The 18271-nt window shown below is 43.2% G+C and overlaps 2 protein-coding genes across 2 annotated transcripts; one reads left to right on the plus strand and one right to left on the minus strand.

Moving 5' to 3' along the window:
- The first annotated feature begins 577 nt into the window (after positions 1–577).
- tmem47 (transmembrane protein 47) lies at positions 578–8058 on the plus strand. The gene is made up of 3 exons (XM_020081001.2): positions 578–980; positions 5180–5320; positions 5641–8058. Exons 1-3 carry the CDS (start codon positions 734–736, stop codon positions 5817–5819), a joined length of 567 nt encoding a protein of 188 aa, XP_019936560.2. The 5' UTR covers positions 578–733; the 3' UTR covers positions 5820–8058.
- An 85-nt stretch (positions 8059–8143) lies between these two features.
- On the minus strand, positions 8144–16917 carry tab3 (TGF-beta activated kinase 1 (MAP3K7) binding protein 3). Its single transcript, XM_020080999.2, has 7 exons — positions 16715–16917; positions 15876–16044; positions 13593–14850; positions 12648–12808; positions 12166–12259; positions 9500–9583; positions 8144–8996 (listed from the first exon to the last, which is right to left on the minus strand). The coding sequence occupies exons 2-7, from the start codon at positions 15975–15977 to the stop codon at positions 8851–8853; spliced, it is 1845 nt and encodes a 614-aa protein (XP_019936558.1). The 5' UTR covers positions 15978–16044; positions 16715–16917; the 3' UTR covers positions 8144–8850.
- Between the last annotated feature and the right edge of the window lie 1354 nt (positions 16918–18271).

Genomic DNA, 18271 nt, shown 5'->3' on the forward strand with positions numbered 1-18271 from the left:
GTGTTTGTGTGTGTGTGTGTGTGTGTGTGACAATAATTGGGGTGTTCAAGTGTAAAGTGAAGAGATAAAGCAGAGAAAGAAGTGAAGTGTGTCACAAGTAAAGCTGATTTAAAGTCCAAACCACTGAAACGAATATATCATCACATTGTATGTATTTTAAAAAACAACAATACTTGTGTGAAAACTGATTTTTTTTCTTATGAGTGAATTCGCCAATATTCTACATGAACGTGACATTTACATCTGCAAGCCACCACATTTTCCAATCGCATTTTAAAAACACGGTGATGTATACAGTATTTTTCATTCAATGGGAGTTATAAAAATACACATCACATCCATGAAAAGCTGTCGATATGGAGTAAAAACTACTTCACATTCTGTGCAGCTTTTCACGGATGTCTGGTGTATTTTAACCTACAAATCTAAAATTGCATTATAATTTAAAAAATAGAATCAGACAGAGTCAGAGAGAGATGCTATGCGTGTGTGTGTGCGCGTGTGTGACTGTGTGTGTGCACTAGGACCCAGCAGCAGCAGCTCCGTGTTACTTCAGTGATGTTCAGCTCGGCTCTCAGCAGATCTCAGCTCCGGCTCCTCAGGACGCACAGTGCGCGGAGGTCCCCATCCTGCTTCCCTCATCCCGGGCACAGGCAGGGGGGACTGCCGCAACTTCTACACGGACCACCGTTTCGAAATCACACATGTTCTTCTCCAACTTTTTTGTTTTTGAATGAGCTACTTTAGATCGGACATGGCTTCATCCGTGAGCGGCACAGAGGAGGTGCGGGTGTCGGTGCTGACGCCCCTGAAGTTGGTGGGACTGGTGTGCGTGTTCCTCGCGCTGTGCCTGGACGCCGGGGCCATGCTGAGTCCGGCGTGGGTGACGGCGGACGACCAGTATTATCTGTCCCTGTGGACGTCCTGCTGGAAGCCCGTCAGCTCCGAGGAGTGGTCCTGCAACAGCACGCTGGCCACGGGTGAGAGACACGCTCCATGGTGATGGCAGGCTGCTGATCCGCCTCCGTGTTTTTGTGAAGTTTTAAAACAGGCTGCAGCATCCTCAAAAACAGCCTTTTGTCTCAAATGCTGCAGCCTGGATATGGTAGTTTTGGGGGTGAAGGCAGCAGACACCCACTTCTTGAAATGAAAGAGACGCACAGAGCAGAGGGATAACAGAGAGTCCCTGCAGACAGAAGCAATCTGTTCTGTGAGTGAGAATTATAAAACGTCACCCAAGAGTATGATAAATATTAATTACTTTATAATTAGCTATTGCCTGGTTAATTTAAACTGCAGAACTCTTTCTACACAAAGTAAGATGGTGAACAATGGCGCGTAAAACTGTGAGAAATAATCGAGGAAGAACTTTTGAGTATAAAGTCTGAATAATAAGACAGGTCCAACACTGATTTTCTATGAAGGGAGAGTTACGTTTTTTCGTCCAGTGCGACACTTAATGATGTGGGAATCTCGCCTCGCCAGGAGCGGTCCAGCTGGGGTTTCATTTGGCCTTTTGTTGCGCACAAAATGAGCCTTTGTGTGGGTTTCTTCACCGGCCAAGGAGCGAGGGCAACTCCGAGCAGAGAGCTCCCCAGAGGTCCAGATGCCTGGATATTAGTAACCAGGGAAACAAGTGAAGCACTCCAGAAATGCTGATTCTCTCTGTTAAAGGTGGAAACTTCTGCATATGGAGTCCCCGTGTTTTACTTTGGGAGCATTTCATATTTCCATCCACAGCTGCACATACAGGGCTGAAAAAAAGAAAGAAATGGATGTTGTTGGACTTTAACTGGTGTCTGTGAACATTAACAAAAAAATCTATTGTGATGTCAGGAAATGCCATCTCTTCAGCCTGGCGACCAGGCTATAAAATCTAATGAGATTCAGAACAACAGTCATGTACTTTGTTTAGCCTATAATGTATTTTTCTAGCGACAAATTTAACTCTGGTACATTTTCGGGCAACAGTTTGATATTAATGTATGGTGAGGTACAACATAAAAGCTGCCTTGAACATGTCAAATTGACCTGTCTTCAAAGAGAGGCTCAGATCACTATTGACCACCGCTGCTGTTCTAAACTCACAGCACATGGCGAGTGCACGGTGGGGATCAAGAACCTGAGCACCAACAACAGTGGAATGTATACATGTAATGTGCTATAGCGTCAGTTCACTAAATATTGTGAGAGTTCGTTTTTATCGGCCTAAAAGTTGACCAAACTCTCAGGTCTGCTTAATATTATATCCACATTTTTCCCCTCTGCCTCGGGGCTTCTCCTGCAGTGTGCGATGCTGAGTAGTGAATCGTGTTTTTGTTAGTCTGACAAAATGTTTTCCTTCTGTCTGAGGGATGAGTAACTGTGGGTCACGCTGGCCCCGGTCCTTCTCTGTCAGCACAGACAAAGTGCACTTTGGTGCCATATAAAGACATGCAGTCTCTGTGTCAGCTCCCAGCAGCAGCAGCAGCAGCATACCACAGTAAATGCACACAGCAAACTGCCCATTTCCTCAGGCTTGTACTTGGCTTGGCTTATTGATTTGAATCCCAGTAATCAGTTTCTACCCCCCCACCTCTGTCTCTCTAGTCAGCCCCCCAATATTTGCTCAGTGTCATGCTATTGGCATTAAATATATCCTGTTAGTTTGAAACATCCGCTGGCCGCTCAGATGTTTTGAGCTTGTACTGCAAGGCCTGCATGTGTGTGTGTGTGTGTGTGTGTGTGTCCAGGAAAACACAAAGCGTTGTAGTGTGGATTAGAAAGGAGACATGAAATATTGTCTTGTTAAAGGCTCATGAAGTGTTAAAAATATACAGAAACATATGGCAGCTCTCCCTCTCTTTCTGTTTTTTTTCTTAGACACACACTAACGCATGGGGTCAGAGGTAAATCATAAAAAAGACACAGGGCTAGGAATGTGGTATGGTCACGCAAAATCTGTGTGTGTGTGTGGATGCCAGGTCAGTGTGAGATGAGGGGATAAATGTGGAGCCAGCGTGTGAGTGAGTCCTGCTCAATCAGACGCGGTGATGCCAAAGCATATTAATAATGTACTATGTTACGGAGCCTGTACTTTGTGAATGTCTTCTCTTTGAACAGTGTGGTCTTCACAGAGCTGGTAGGGATTCAATGTCTCGACTCATGAAGTCATGAACCAGGGGCCTCTGGTTAAAGATCTTCCTGCTACCTTCACTCTCTGAGAAAGTGAGTGTGACAGCGAGAGAGAGAGAGAGAGAGAGAGAGAGAGAGAGAGAGAGAGAGAGAGAGAGACACTCGAGGCTCCTCTGTGACACAAATCTTCTCCCATTGTCTCAGACAAAGAAAGAGAAATGGGACCCTGAAGGATTTTTTTTTTCGAGCAACACTTTGGCAGCCCCGAAAAATACACATAAGAGCCCAAAATTAATTTCAGATTAGATCTCGTGTACTGTATCTACTTTTCCATCTGTCATCATGCAGGGCCCCGATTAATAGTTTGGCACTTCCTGCTCGTCAAAGCCTTTAAGCGCTATAACTCTGGCTGTGTTTCTTGCACGGCGGACACAGGGTGTGTTCCAAATCTGAGATGAGAGGACTCTCTGCATCCTGCTGTTTCGCGGCTGCACTGATAAGGCCTTTTGGTTGCAGACTGGCTTGGCTGAAGGCACCAAACTGACCTAGAGATGATACTGTATCTCTCCAGCAATTTGCATTGACAGCTGCGGGTCAAGTCGCCATGGCCTTTTTTTTTGTTTTACTGTGAGGCAGCCAGCGAGGCAGTGGCAAAGGGAAATATGAGGGGTCAGTCTTTGAGGGGGCCTGGTGTTATGCAAGCTGGAGGCCGGAGGGGAACGGGTGCTCTGCTTTTTGTGGGCTCTCTCCAACATCCTGTGGTGACAGGGCCCATTTTTAAACTCTAAATCCGGAGCCATATTTGGTCAAAAGCAGTTGATGTTTGTTTATATTTGAGCCGCTTGGCCTCCTAGAATAAAGTCTCCCTCCAACACGAGTGGGAACTGTACTTTAAGCTGCTTACGTTTCGTCACTTTCTTTTCACTGGTGGATGTTTAATGATTTACTGCCTCAACAGAGAGGAAACATTCTTGGCAGTGCTTAAACTTCATTTATTTCCTGAGCATTGATACTTACTAAAAAAAAGGAAACATGATGAAAATGTTGTCAGTCTGTCTACTGGAATACCAATATTTAGAGCCCACCCCCCTTTATACTTTAATGTTATATTTTTTTACACCCAGTGTACTTTAAATTATTTCCTACTGTGTAATCAAATGCTTCATCATAATATCCCCTGCCTGTTTACATGTGCACCTCCTGTTTTTCGTGAGTACACAGCAAAGTTACGCAACAGTCTCACTACAATCCCCAGTTTCTGTCCTGTGGTAATTAAGTCTCCATAATTTCGATTTTTTTTCTTTAGTGTGTTAAAGTGATTCCTTTGATCTCTGCTATAATATTTGTTGACCTTTTTTGACCAACAGGTTCTTCCCCTTCCTGTTTTCTTTCTGCTTCCACTCCAACAAGGATAGGAAACGAGATTAAGACGTGTTTTCTTTTCTTCCAGTTGAGTGTTTTTCTACTAAATCTAAATGAAAAGCTGAGATCGCTGCTGAGCTTTTCACCAAGAGGGAGGGATACTCATTATCTGAATCACCCCACAAGAATCACTTTGTCTTTCTGCTGCGTTGGGGATCCATTACTGAGCTCGTTGAAATCTGTGGGTAACCAAGCGTATGTGCGTTTGTTTGCTTCTTGTCAGCCAGAAAACTGCTGTGCTTGGTTTGAGGGTCATTCACCGCGTGGTTCACATTCTTGTGCTGCCACTGGCCACAGCTCCCCGGTGGCTCACATCAAAACGTTATGAGCAATCGTTGAGTTTCTGAGAATATGCAGAGGGGAGTTGTCTCATCCCTCGAACCACAAATAGTTTGTGTTTACACAGTGGTTATTCATTTTTCTCTTGTGAGAGTTTGAGCATGGCAGCGGCCTGCGACCCACTCTGCAGCCTGCCTCTTTTTCCCCCTCTCCATTTATCTCTGCACCTTCCTCTCTGCTGTCAGCAGCATGGACACAGCTCTCCAGTCTAACCTCATTTTAGCTACCTATGTCACGCTCTATCTCAGTGTGATTTCATGCCTCCCCCCCCCCTTCTCTCTGTCCCTGTGTGTGTTTGCCTCAGACTGGCAGATAGCCATGCTGGCCCTGCTGTTGGGGGGGGCGGTACTCACACTGCTCTCCCTCCTCGTGGCGTTGGTGTCCCTGTGCGTCGGCTCCAGAAGTCGCTGCTACAAGCCTGTGGCCATCATGCTGTTCTCTGCAGGTACGTAGAAAGAGATTCGTCCTTTGGAAGCAAAAAAACAAAACAAAAGGGAAGAGCTAAGGGATAATCCAATAATACAAAACAATGACTGTCCAGCTTCCAAAAGAAATGTAGGTTGCATAGTAGGTTGACTGTCATGGTGGGACTCCAAGGCAAATAAATCCTGCTTTGTTTCAAATGTGAATGTAAGATTTCAGTGGCTTTAGTGCACCTCAAATCACTTTCCAGCTTCTGTACGTTGTTCAGTGACCTATAACAACACTTATGTTAAATGTGTTTTTGACATAAATACCTTCTCTCTCAATTTTCTTCCTTTGCAGTGGTGCTTCAGGTGTGCAGCTTGGTCCTGTTCCCCATCAAGTTCATAGAGACGGTCAGTCTGAGGGTGTATCATGAGTTCAACTGGGGTTACGGTCTGGCCTGGGGGTCCACCATCTTCTCTTTTGGAGGCGCCATACTCTACTGCCTCAACCCCAAAAACTATGAAGACTACTACTAAGAATATGCCAGACGAGAGGAGAAACCAGGACTCGGTCATCTCAGTAATAGGAACTTTCTGTCTGTTACAAAGTTTCACAACCACAGACTTCAAGTAGAATTACTGCCGTGTGTCTATCCAGTCTTATAGATGGAATTAAGTGTTTGTTGTCATAATTAGCATATGAATTATGAGGTATGGCCAGAAACATTATTTGTGAGGTCACAATGACCTTGACCTTTGACCACCAAATTCGAATCAGTTCATCCCTGAGTTCAAGTGAACATTTGAACCAAATTTGAAGAAATTCCCTCAATGCGCTCTTGAGATTTGTTTTCACAAGAGCAGGACGGACAAAAGGATGGACAACCTCAAAAACTCTGGCCAAAGCTATCGCCAATGTAAAGGCATAAAAATTCCAAACACAAATGCTAATTGTTAGTTTTAATGCTGGAATCGAGCCCCTTGACTTGTTGTCTCAAAGACTTTCCACACTTATTGGACTGAAGCCCTGGGCTCTTTCAGGGGGGTTTTGGGAGCAAAGCCGGCTGTGAGAAAGAAATCCAAAACCAGCCAGTTTCGTTTGGTAAGACAATGTCACCATTCAGATAAATGTGTGTCCCCTTTAAGTGGAACTCCAGTAGGTCTCAGATTTGGGCAGAAAATCTGGAGGGAACAGATGGATTCACTGACCCCATACCAGGATGAATCGGTGGACTAATTCACCCAATCAGAGCTGCAGAGGGGATGAAAAGCATAAACTCCAGTAGATCAGGGAATTAAGAGGAAACGTCTTATTCAAGTCACATCCTGAGGATGACAAAGCGAGGAAGACTGGGTCCACCTAAGGAAATGCAAAATGCCACATTTCCCCACAGATACACTACATCTGGAACTTTGCTTTGTTGTCTTCCTCTAGAAGTTACTTTGATGAAAACATGTCATGACGCTCCAGTGGACTGGTTTTATTTTCTGCTGCCCTCTTTGAGTTTGACAGATACTGATAATAAACAGGAACTACCTAAAAACAGGGAAAACCCTCCACATTTGCTGGTTAATGAGCAGGTGTGTCTCTTACACGTAAACTGTTGTAAAACTTATGGCTACTAAATAAGGCCTGCAGCATAACCTGAGTTTTACCTTTGTTGTATTATATGTAAGTATGTGCAGTTAACATAATTAAGTAATATTCATTCCAAGCAGACCAGTGAGGAGGAAGATGGCAAATGACCATGTCTGCTGAGTGAGTGCACAATTCTGCATGATCATACCACATGGCATGGACGTGCACACACAAGCCCATGTGATGCCTCTTTATCTCTCCTCTCAAAGGAAACAGGAATGCTCTCAGTAGAAGTGGCACCATTAAAAAGCAACAGTTTTCAAATGGGAGGGAGAAGCTATAGAAGAAGATGACAGTTTCTTGCTAAATTAAGGTCCCTAATACTTTATACTTCAAACTAGGAAGAGTGATCACACAATCGACCCCATTTAAGAATCAATGTTAACATGTCCCCCTTTAGTTTTTATAGGATAATCATATTTTGAGTGAAATAAGAAGTCAACGCCACTGCAGTTAACAAAAGTCTGAAAAAGAAGGACTCAGGGTCCACTCACAGCAAACATGGGTTCGGTTCAACACGGTTCAAAAGTTGAACTCCACAAGAAAGTCCTGCAGTTTGCTTGCACAGACTGGAAGCACACAGGAGGCGAAGGTTCACCGCTGATACATTCCTGTATTTGTGAAAGGGACCTCAGACAGCCAGGGTTTGTGATGTCACAAACCTAGGAAACCAATCCTGTCCACCTATGAGAGGTGAGAGGAGCACAGCAGCTGGAAAAGGATTCTCAACTGCAAGTGAGCAGTGAGGGTGGGGAGACATATTCATAGATCCCAGAGAGAGTGAGGAGGGAAAGTGTACAGTTATATTTATGTCATTTAGAGTCCATTGGGGGATTTTTTCATTACCTGAATATGTAATTTTTAGTTTTAGGGAGTGTAATAAGCTACTGGAGTGGGACTTTAAATAGAAACTTTAAAGTTTCATTCCCAAAGGGTGAACATGAGGGGTGGGTAGACCTACAATGATCTGCTCTGGTAATGAACATCCTCTCAAACCTTATTTAAAATGGTCAGAAGCTTCAGTTCCCCCTTCCTACATTAGAGAGAGTGTGTATGTGCATGCCACAGCCGTGTGCTGCTGTATTTGATTCCCACTGGTTTGATTACTAACATAATAAACATGTACTGTGAAAAAAAGTTGTATTTGGTTCCTTTGGAGGGGAAAGGGAGCGTGTGTGAGTTATGACATCAGCTATACAGACATGCAAGCTGCACGGTCAAGTCACATAGAATCAGCTCCTTTATTAAGTACAGCAAGTTGAGGCATTTGCACAGGAAATCAACATCTTTTGAACACAATACAGGGTGGCATAATATGCATTAAAGTACCAGGAATATACTTAAATGCATGTGTCTTTAGTGTTCTTTCAGTGAAATGAGCTCTAATACAGAGCTAGATACAGTGTACAGTCTACATTTCGCATTAGTCAGAACTTATATACCATTGCTTTCATTAATCCACCGTCACAGAGGGAGTTACAGGTTCTGGATTTAAGAGAGATTCCTCCATGTTGAGTTCAGGAATGGGCAGAGTTGTGTAAACAGGGCAGTCACTCATTCTGCGTGGAATGTTCGCTAGGTAAGCTGGAACTCCTCCTCGTTAAAAACCCTCAATGGTTTAGACCTTTCAGGAGCCTCCCGTCCCAACCACTGCCAGAGACGCAGCATGTCACTTCCTCTTTATACATTTGGAGTCTCTAACGGTCCGCAAATAAGATCCATCTTCCGCCAACAGAAACAAGGGAAAAAGTGCACAGGAGTAGTGGATGGGAGCAGGACAAGAAGTCTAGAAGGCTCCTCCTCAGCAGGTAAGAGGGACGTATATATTGATTGACCGGGAAAACCTCTAGACAGATTCTGCAGATTCTGGAGGGGCTTATAGTATCCAAGGATTGGCAAGGGGTGGGGAAATACAGCACAGACCTAAGCTCAGGTGTAGCGTGGCATCTCACACTGTTCACAGCGGTTGAGTGCAGGGTGGTTGAGGAAGGTGCAGCTTTCACAGTTCCACTGGGCGCCTTCAAAGTCCTCGTCCCTCTGAGGCCTCGGCGTTGGCTTGGAGCCCTGCTCCCCCTCTGACATGAACAGAAGGAGGCAGAACATAAAAAAGACTGTTTAGTTCTATGATAAAAGCGTAAAATGCAGCAACAATTTAAGTGTCATCAGCTCAAGGCTGGAATTAACCATGGCTGTTACTCAACAAATGTGCAAGGCACGCATTCAAGCATCAACTATTTAAATATAAATGTTGATAGACATGGGCATTCACTTAACAGCAAGGTTTCTCATCGTGTTTCCATGCCAACAGATTTGTGGAGGCCAACACAGACCAAGGTCTGTTTAGCTTTTATTCTCCATTTTCTAAAAAATGTCCCACTCAATGTGCTGGAAGCCAAATACGACAAATATAAGAGTAACAAGGACTTCAATGGTCATGCAAAGAAACTAAAATCCATTTCTTAGCTACAGTATTACCACATGATTCTACCATGTAGGAAATCCACCCCCTTAACACATCCTTATGAAAGTATCTCATGATTCCTATTCATGGCCCAAAAACGTCTTGAACAATTCTCACCTTTCTTTCCAGGTTTGGGCGGCACAACTGGACCCGACTGGATGTTGTCATAAAAGTTGTTCATTGCTTTCGGGTCAAACTTCCCTGTGGAGGAAAAGCATAAATTTGATATTGATGATTATTTAGAAGTTCCCATCCCAGCCAGAAGCCCAACTTGCTTCTAGCTTCTCTCTTTGGGCTTCTTGACTGGCTGTGGTGTTCAGAGGGGATGGAGGCCTCAGCATTTGTTGCAGAGCACACAGGATTAAAAAAATGCAGGGATGACAGGAAGATAAGTTGAATTTAGCTAAAGTTTTGCAGCAGCATAATGACACATCATCTAGCTACTAAACATATTGACCTATCAAATTCATGCAAGTGCATAAACATTCCTGTTGGACTAATTTATAACATGTAATAACTTTCCAGAGTTGTAAAATTCTGCCTCATTGTGATATAACCAAATACTTGTGTTTTGGTTTACAAAAAGCCTTAAAGTTCATGGCTCCATATTTCAAACTGACCATCCTGAGTTGTAGTTTATCATCTGTGGCACCTGAAGCAACATGTCCTGACCAACACAGCACCTTGTGTTTTTCTTATTCATTCGATCTTAGCAGCCTCTTGGGAATCCCAGCTTTTAAATAAACAATCAAATTCAAAGCACGATTGAGACTTCTACAGGATTTTGCCAGGAAACCCTAGTTCACTTGGACACAAGATATTGTTTTGAGTTAACATGAAATAAGGGTGTTCATTTGCTTACAGCTGACTACACAAAAAGCATTCAAGCTAATTTTGCATATATATTGGCTGATCGCAATTACACTTTTTTGTGAGTTTGGACACTCAAACTGGTCTAGACCTTAAAGGTCCAGTGTGTAAGATTTAGGTGAAAGGGATCTATTGGCAGAAATTTAATGTAGAATAATGCTCATGATGTTTTCAGTAGTTCATTTCATCTAATTTGTATGAATTGTAATTTTCTTTACCCCAGAAAATGTCCTTTATATTTAAATACTTTATATTCACATCGAGGGGACCCTATAGGGAGGCCGCCGTGTTTTTTACATTAGTCCAGACTGAACAAACTTTTTTTATGACAATTAAAGGCTACCAAAGGTTCTTTTTTATGTTTGGAAAGAGAGGGTGAGGAGAGGGGAAGGAATATTTCTGTATATATGTATAAAAATAATATTAAATGACCAAAACAGAAATAAATAGTTGCAAACACCCATGGGAGAAATATGATTACCTCATTCTAACTGTCTATTTTATTGTCACCTACAAACTTGCATGTGTTAGCATTTAAACACAAATGATGTTTTATATTGATTTGCAAACGCAATTATTTTCTCCAAGTTCAGATTTATTTATTGACAAAAACTCAAAAGAGTGTGGAGTGTGAGAGAGGCACTAGCGACAGTAAACAGCGCTGTCAGGCTCAAAGAGAAGAGACGTTGAACAACTGCTACCCAGGTGATTCCCCAGTCACAACTTTGGGGAAGAGCATCAAAGAAAAACTGCAGTGTTTAAAATAAGATGTGTACATGATATCTTCTTGATCTGCGTTTGCCGAAAGGTTATTTGAGAGATAAATCCACAACTTTCTTGTCAGTTCAGTTACTGCCGGTTCACCAGTGAAAGTGAAAGCTCAAATGTAAAGATTAATTATTTATTTGAAAAAAATAATAACTGACCAAATAACAACCCCCCGCCTGTCCCTATGAAGTGCCCTTCTGACTTTGTCCACTTTGACAACTGAAATAAATCTGCAGCTCTGATACTGTCTGTCGCTCCATCGTCATGTTTTTACAATACACAACAAATGGAAGTTGTTTGCTGCGTCTGTGTCTTGGAGACTAGCTAACTTTATTGGATGTTGAACAGTATCAGCCAAATATACCTGGTAATTATGATTGAAACAGGACAACGTACTGTCTGGAACGTTACAATGGCATATAGTACAACTGTAATCAGCATTGGCCTGAAACATCTTGTATCGGTTCTGAACCAAACATGACACATCAACAGAAACGCACCATCACAACCATGAAGCCTGACATGAGAGCATCATGCTGTGGGGATGCTTCTCTAAAGTGCAACCCTGCAAGGCCTGTCAAGATAGAGGGTCAAATAAACACAGAATACGTCGTGGAGGAAACGCTGCTGAAGTCTGCAAGAGAACTGTGACTCGGGAGGAGATTTACAGTCCAAATGATCAGTGGCAAAGGACTAATTGAAAGTGGTCCCGGGTTTTGAGCCTACTGCCAGTTACACTGTGTCAGCTTCTAATATCATCACTCCAGGTAAATATATAAAGCATTACAACTTATTTCCACACACTGAAGTTAGGGGCAGTGTTATAAATGATGTAATCTACAAGGATCATCTATCAGTCAGTCACTGTGAAGAGACTCAGTGAGGGTCAACTGTGGATCGGCCCACGTCCTGTCAAGGACCAATCGGTCATTTTTGAGAACTCAATCTGTATGCAGTGCGATGGAGTGCCATCCATCACTTAGGACCCAGCTCTGTCTGCCTCTGGGCTCCACTCTTTCAAGATCAATGCTTTCAAATAAAACAGAGACACACATCAAAGGTTTGTGCAGGAATGTGCATTTCTGTGCGAGCATGTGGTTTGTGTGTGTGTGTGTGTGTGTGTGTGTGTGTATGTGTATGTATACCTCTAGATTGCAGTAGATCTGTCTCCTTCAGGGTACAGTCGATATCAATCTGAAGCTGTCTGTTCAAACTCCGCAATCGGGTCATTTCTTCAGGCTGCAGTCAGAGCAAACACGCAACCCAGTTAGATTGAATAAAAACAGATCACCAAATATTCTCCAGTGCTCCTTTCTAAACGGTCTCATTATTACAATGATTTATTACTGCATTTCCCCTGAACTTGGACAACTCAACCATGAAATTTTACTTTTAATACTTTCCTGCTTTTTGAAATAGTAGAAGTTCAAAGCCTGTTGTGCACCCAGAATGTCAGTTGCAATGTAGCTGATAGATCCAATTAAGCCTCCCTAGAAAAGTATTTTCATGAGGCAACCATTCTGTGGTTGTGCATCATGTTTTGTGAGCATATGGAAATGTATAAAAATAGATATGTGGTGACATAAAATTGACAAATGCATAACGAGTGTTAATAACGAGTCCTTACTCTAGGTATATGACTGGTTGAATTTACTCGTCGAAAGCGCCTTTGAAGCGCGTCATACTCCATGTTGTTGACATCAGCCTTGAGCTGTTCTAGTTTCTGCTTCTCCAGCATCAGCTCCTTCAAAAGACGCTCCATCCTGGCCCGCTGGTGGAGCAGGAGAGCTGGAGGAGAACACACCAATCACAAAATTCTTGTTAAATACCAGCTTCTCTCACTTCAGTACCCTGTTAATACACTGCATCAATTAATAGTATTTATACTGACATTGAAGTACAGAACATCTGATTATAAACACAAATCATGGAATAAAAGATTAGCGTGCATATGTTGGTTTTAGAAAAACTCCGACAATCACCACTTTAACAATATGTTGCACCAGACAACAAATATATATAAAGAGGACAAAAAGACAAAGCTGTCTTACAACCTTCATAAAACATATGGTTGAGGGAACAGCCTAAAATATAGTAAATCTGATGATTCCTCTGATATGAGTGTAACACTACACAATACTATGCAAACATTCTCCTTATTTTGTCAGTTTCAAATAAAAAGATGTCAATTTAGAATGTGACAAAGTAACAATTAAAATATCAAAACATTGTATCACTAGCTCACAAACATACAGTAAATAACTGAATAAGAATATGATCTTATCCAAAATCTGTGGACTTTTTGGAAAATGTAGAATTTTGTTTTACAACTTTTATAACCTGCAACCTCTTAATCAGTAAAGTGATGCTAATTGGTATTCAACAGTGATTGTGCAGATGTATATAAGCATTAGGCCTGGAAGGCACAATTCATGAATGGAACTGGGATGTTGCCGGTGTACAGTACAGAAACAAAATTATTCTAAACACACATCTAATATAACTCAAACTGAACTGTGTTTGTGATAGAAAATCACACAAATACAGAATAATAGAAAATTAATGAATTTACCTTGTGTGTAGGCATAGTCATCAGAGCCTGAGCTAGTACGTCGGGGCATTGGCTGAAACTGATTGGTAATGTTCCCTGGTAGAGCGGAGATGGGCAGGATGGGTGCAGGGGCAGCGTTGTGTGCCCCTTGGTCAACTATGTTGAGAAGCGACTCTGCTTCAGCCACAGGAGGTGAGCTGGGTGGCCTCTGGGCCTGGCCGCCGGGGGACACTTTGATTTTGAAAGTGTAGGCTGATTGGCCTGGTTGAGGAGAGGAGGCAGGCCGAGGCCTTGCAGGGCCCTGGTGCTGCAGGTACATCCCAGGGTGAAAGGCTGCTGGGCCTGGAGGTCCACTCATAGTGATGCCCCTTGAAGGGGAGCTCGGGGAGGGGCTGCTGGCCATGTAAAGTGCTCCTTGGGGGTGAGGGGTGTGCACAGGTGAGTTGCTGCGAGGTCGTGGACCCTCCAGGGTAATCTCTATCTGGTTCTTGAGGGAGCCTTTTGTGTGGTAGGGCCTGTAAACCGCTGGCTGTTGCTGGGGTTGTTGCTGGTGATGATAGGGCATGCTGGGAACAGTTGGGGAGCTAATAGGGAGGAAGACATACTGCTGGTGCTGGGGTTGCGGCTGGGGCTGCGGTTGAGGCTGGACCTGATGCTGAGGGGAGCTGTAAGGTGAGCCATATGTGGGAGTACTGTAGGGGGACTGCTGATGCTGATAGACAGGTGCCCCTGAAGAGGACCAGGGTGCTGGCTGAGGACTCTGGGAGGGTGAAGGTCGAATATACAGGGTTGTGTTGGTGCTGTTAGCGTAATGGCCAGGAGGGATCTGCAGAGCCTGCGGGACGTTGGGGATAGTTTGTGAAAGTGTGACTGTTATTGGGTTCATAGTGTAGCGTGGGACAGGGGAGTATGTGGGTGACATGCCCTGCATAGAGGGTGGAGGAGTGGGAGTACTTGCTGAGCGGCTCTGATCGTTCATAAAGAAAGGATTGTAACCAGGAGAGGGGGCCATGGTGGCGGGGGCTGACAGTGGCTCAGGGTAGCTCTGCCGCTGGGGTTCAATGTGACTGTCACTCGTGCTGTGCACTAGAGAGCGCCCTACTCCTGACACTCCTCCATTGGCCTTAGTCGCCTCCGAGCCTGGGTAGCCCAGACTAATGTGGAGCATGTGGTTTCGGCTCAGTCGCCCCTCCTCTGGACTGTGATGAAACTCTCCATACAGGTATCTGTTACTTTCCTGAGCCAGCAGGTGGCAGCAGAGATCCAGGTTGTTGTTGTTCTGAAACAGAAACAGTCACAACTTAAGCATTCAGTTTGGATCAGAAGCTGCTTTCAGACATGCACTGAACTCTTGAGATTCTCAAAGAGGGGCTGTAAGTGTGATCGCAAATGTTTAAAAGTCTAACCTAGGGACTCTCTTCAGACTATTTTTTAGCTAGTCGTCTAGAAAAAAGTTCACAGAAAATCTAGCTGGACCAATGTGAGAACTTCGCAGGATTCACCACGAGTGAGTGGGGGTGTTAATAACTTTTCTAACATGCAACAGTGTGGTACACGTGGAAGACACTGACAAACATGACATTAATACGTTACTCCCTTCCGCTGCCTGCTGCACAACCCCTCACCTGAACCTACCAGAGATTTATTTTTTGTTGTGAACACGTCCGAGCAGAGAAAGCATGTGTGCGTGTATGAAAGGCAAACTCAGGAGAAAGACTGAACCCAATTCTCCAAACATCCTCCGGAGGTCATGTCTGAAAACGGCTAGAGTGTTTGAGCTCTCATCTTTGAAATTCTTGTCCCTAACATCCGCTGGTGGTCACTAACATCTGCTAACATCAACTGGCAGTAGGCATTAATTAGTGCAGTAGAACGTACAAGGGATATTCTCCATCTTGTCCTAAAATGGGACAGCGTTTAGTATAAAAAGGCATAGAGGTAATGATATCTGATCTACTGAGCAGCCACATGGCTTTCATAGTACTGCCATACAAGCCAATATCCAATCAGATTTACCTTTAGCCTCAGCGTACCCTCAAGTTCAGCCTGTATCGTTGATTAAAAGGCCAAAACGGCTGATGACGCAAAAAGTGCACAACTGAGGTTACGTCCCTAACATCCGCTGCAGAAGACCTTCAAACGTACAAGGGATATTCACCATCTAGTCCTATAATGTAAAATAAAATGACCACCTTACTGTCAATACATGAAAACCCTCTGTGCGTGTGAATATCACACTGTCGTTATTTTCAACAATCTGCAAACAGCTATTATGTGCATGTGTGTGTGTGTGTGTGCGTGTACCTGCAGAAGGCACTGTGACACTACCCCTTCTGGGATCTCCGGGAAACGCTGCTTGAGGTCCTGCAGGATGTGGTAGTCGAGCTGAGAGCCTCCCTGCGCCATCCTGAGCCGACACAGAGAGTCAACGGTCCCAGAGCAGCAGTGGGGGAAATAGCCAATCTCTCATCCCCTGAAGATGCAGAAGATGACAGACAAAACATCTAATGTCAGGGGAATGCTGCAATAATCCTATTAGCACTGCTGGCCTGCAAAATGTAACCCACATAGCCCGCTGTGTCAGCAGTAGCTGCAGCAACATGTCAGTTCAACAGCCTTTGTGAGACATGACAACGTGAGTTTGTTGAAGATACATAATTCATTCAGTAAACAGCCGAACATTAACGCACCCGCACACAAAAGGCGTCACTGGTTTTCAGTCACATTAGCACACTGGTGCCAGCAAGGTGCCTGTCAGGCTGTTGTTGTTTGTTTAGTCGGACTGTTGCACCAAGCAACGACGACATACCAGCGCTAGCTAGCAGGCTAGCTACCAGCAGCATCGATTAGCCTCCGTGCATCACACACAAACAAACAACCACACCGCTGTGCAGCGAGGCTACTGCGGCAAACAACATCCCCACCACCGGGCGAGTTTGTCCCGCGACACTCGTCACTACCACAGCACACATTCATCTAAACGAGTTTAAACGAGATCTACTCAATTCGCCAACTGCTCTTCCCCAGCTAGCCGCGCTAATGCTAGCTGTAGCCCAGTGGTCAGCTGTCACAAGCCTGGGTGTTGATGGATTAGCTAGCTAGCCATGCTAAAGCGTTGGCGCGGACCTCTGGATGAAACTCACCGCATGTGAGGCGTCTCCCTCATGGCCGGGACCGCAGCTGACTCCGGGGGGCAGCTAAGGTGCTAGCGAGACGGGGAGCCGGAGGTTTGTCGGGTGTTTGTTTGTTTGGGCTAAAAAACTTGTAGTTTCGCATTCCAGCGCCAGGCCCCCGCCGCGGAACTGCTCACGGAGAGAGAGACTGTCTCTCGCGATAGTGTCATATCGTCCCCGGACCAGGAAGTCGTTCAAATCGGCCCGACTGACGCTGGAGTGCGTGTCCGGCCGTGCCCCCCCGATGATCCCCACGCAGAACTCCATTCACTTTTTTACTGATTTTAACTCCGGCCATACATTTATCCTCCATGAGGTCCCTTTGAGTTTTAAATCAGTTCAGCCCACAGCAGTTCATATACATGTTATTTAATGTTGTCATTTACATTTCATTCATTTAGTAATTTGAACATTTACATGAACATTAATGACTGTGGTGTACACTACACAACTACTCAACTTCGAAATATTTATAAATGATGATAGCAATTTAATTGTATCAAGTAAAAATGTAAAAACAAGTACTGTTTCTTTATTTGTCACTTAATATTCAGTATTTATTGTTGCTTTGTTTATCTTCCTCTCTTTTTGCTATATATAACAATGCAAATTTGCTTATATTTGATTTTGGTATATGAAGGTAATAGATCAAGGGGTGAGATTAAATAAATTTGTACTTCTTCTCACTCCTTTTCGAATATATAGATACATATTAAATGTTAGATTTTTTCCTTGTCACTGTTGTAAATGATGCTTTTATCAGTTTTTGTTCACTTGTTTGTACGTTTTCTTCTAATAAGAAAAAACAATGAATGAATGAAAAGTTTCAGCATTACAAACACAAGTTGGATACATGTGAAGCAAACCATGAGACAATAACCACTACATTCAGTTCATGTAGGTATAATTCATCTGCAGTTGTACACAATGCATGTTGAAAAATGTTTTAGAAGCTTTAGATTTAATATTTAGATTTAGTCTTAACATTTAATTATAAATTCAATATTTAGATTTGAGGTCATCGTTAATATTATTTTGCAAAAGAAGCAAATATGACACAGATTACAAATATTTCTGTAAATGTGAAAAAAGTGACTTTAAAAATACACACCACACATTAATAAAAACACGTTCTACTCACCACACATTCAAAGTCAAAGCATAAACAATAATCAGTTAACAAAAGACAAATAACAAGATTGTGTGTTTGTTGTTTCTTACTGAGGATATATTGCATAGTATAATAAATAATGTATTGTTTATTATGAGGATATATTGCATAGTATAATAAATAATGTATTGTTTATTATGAGGATATATTGCATAGTATAATAAATAATGTATTGTTTATTATGTTTTAATGTATAAAATAATGTTTTTTCTGGACATTGTTCTCTGAGGAAGAAACTTTAACATACACTCTGGTACTAAGCTAATGCATGAAAAGTGCAATGGTATGGAAGAGGATGAGCTCTCAGTTTCCCAGCCTGAGGTGAGATCTGACCAGCTCTTACCGTGTACTGCTTA

Source organism: Paralichthys olivaceus, chromosome 3 (genome assembly GCF_024713975.1).
Source record: "Paralichthys olivaceus isolate ysfri-2021 chromosome 3, ASM2471397v2, whole genome shotgun sequence".
Lineage (NCBI taxonomy): Eukaryota > Metazoa > Chordata > Actinopteri > Pleuronectiformes > Paralichthyidae > Paralichthys > Paralichthys olivaceus.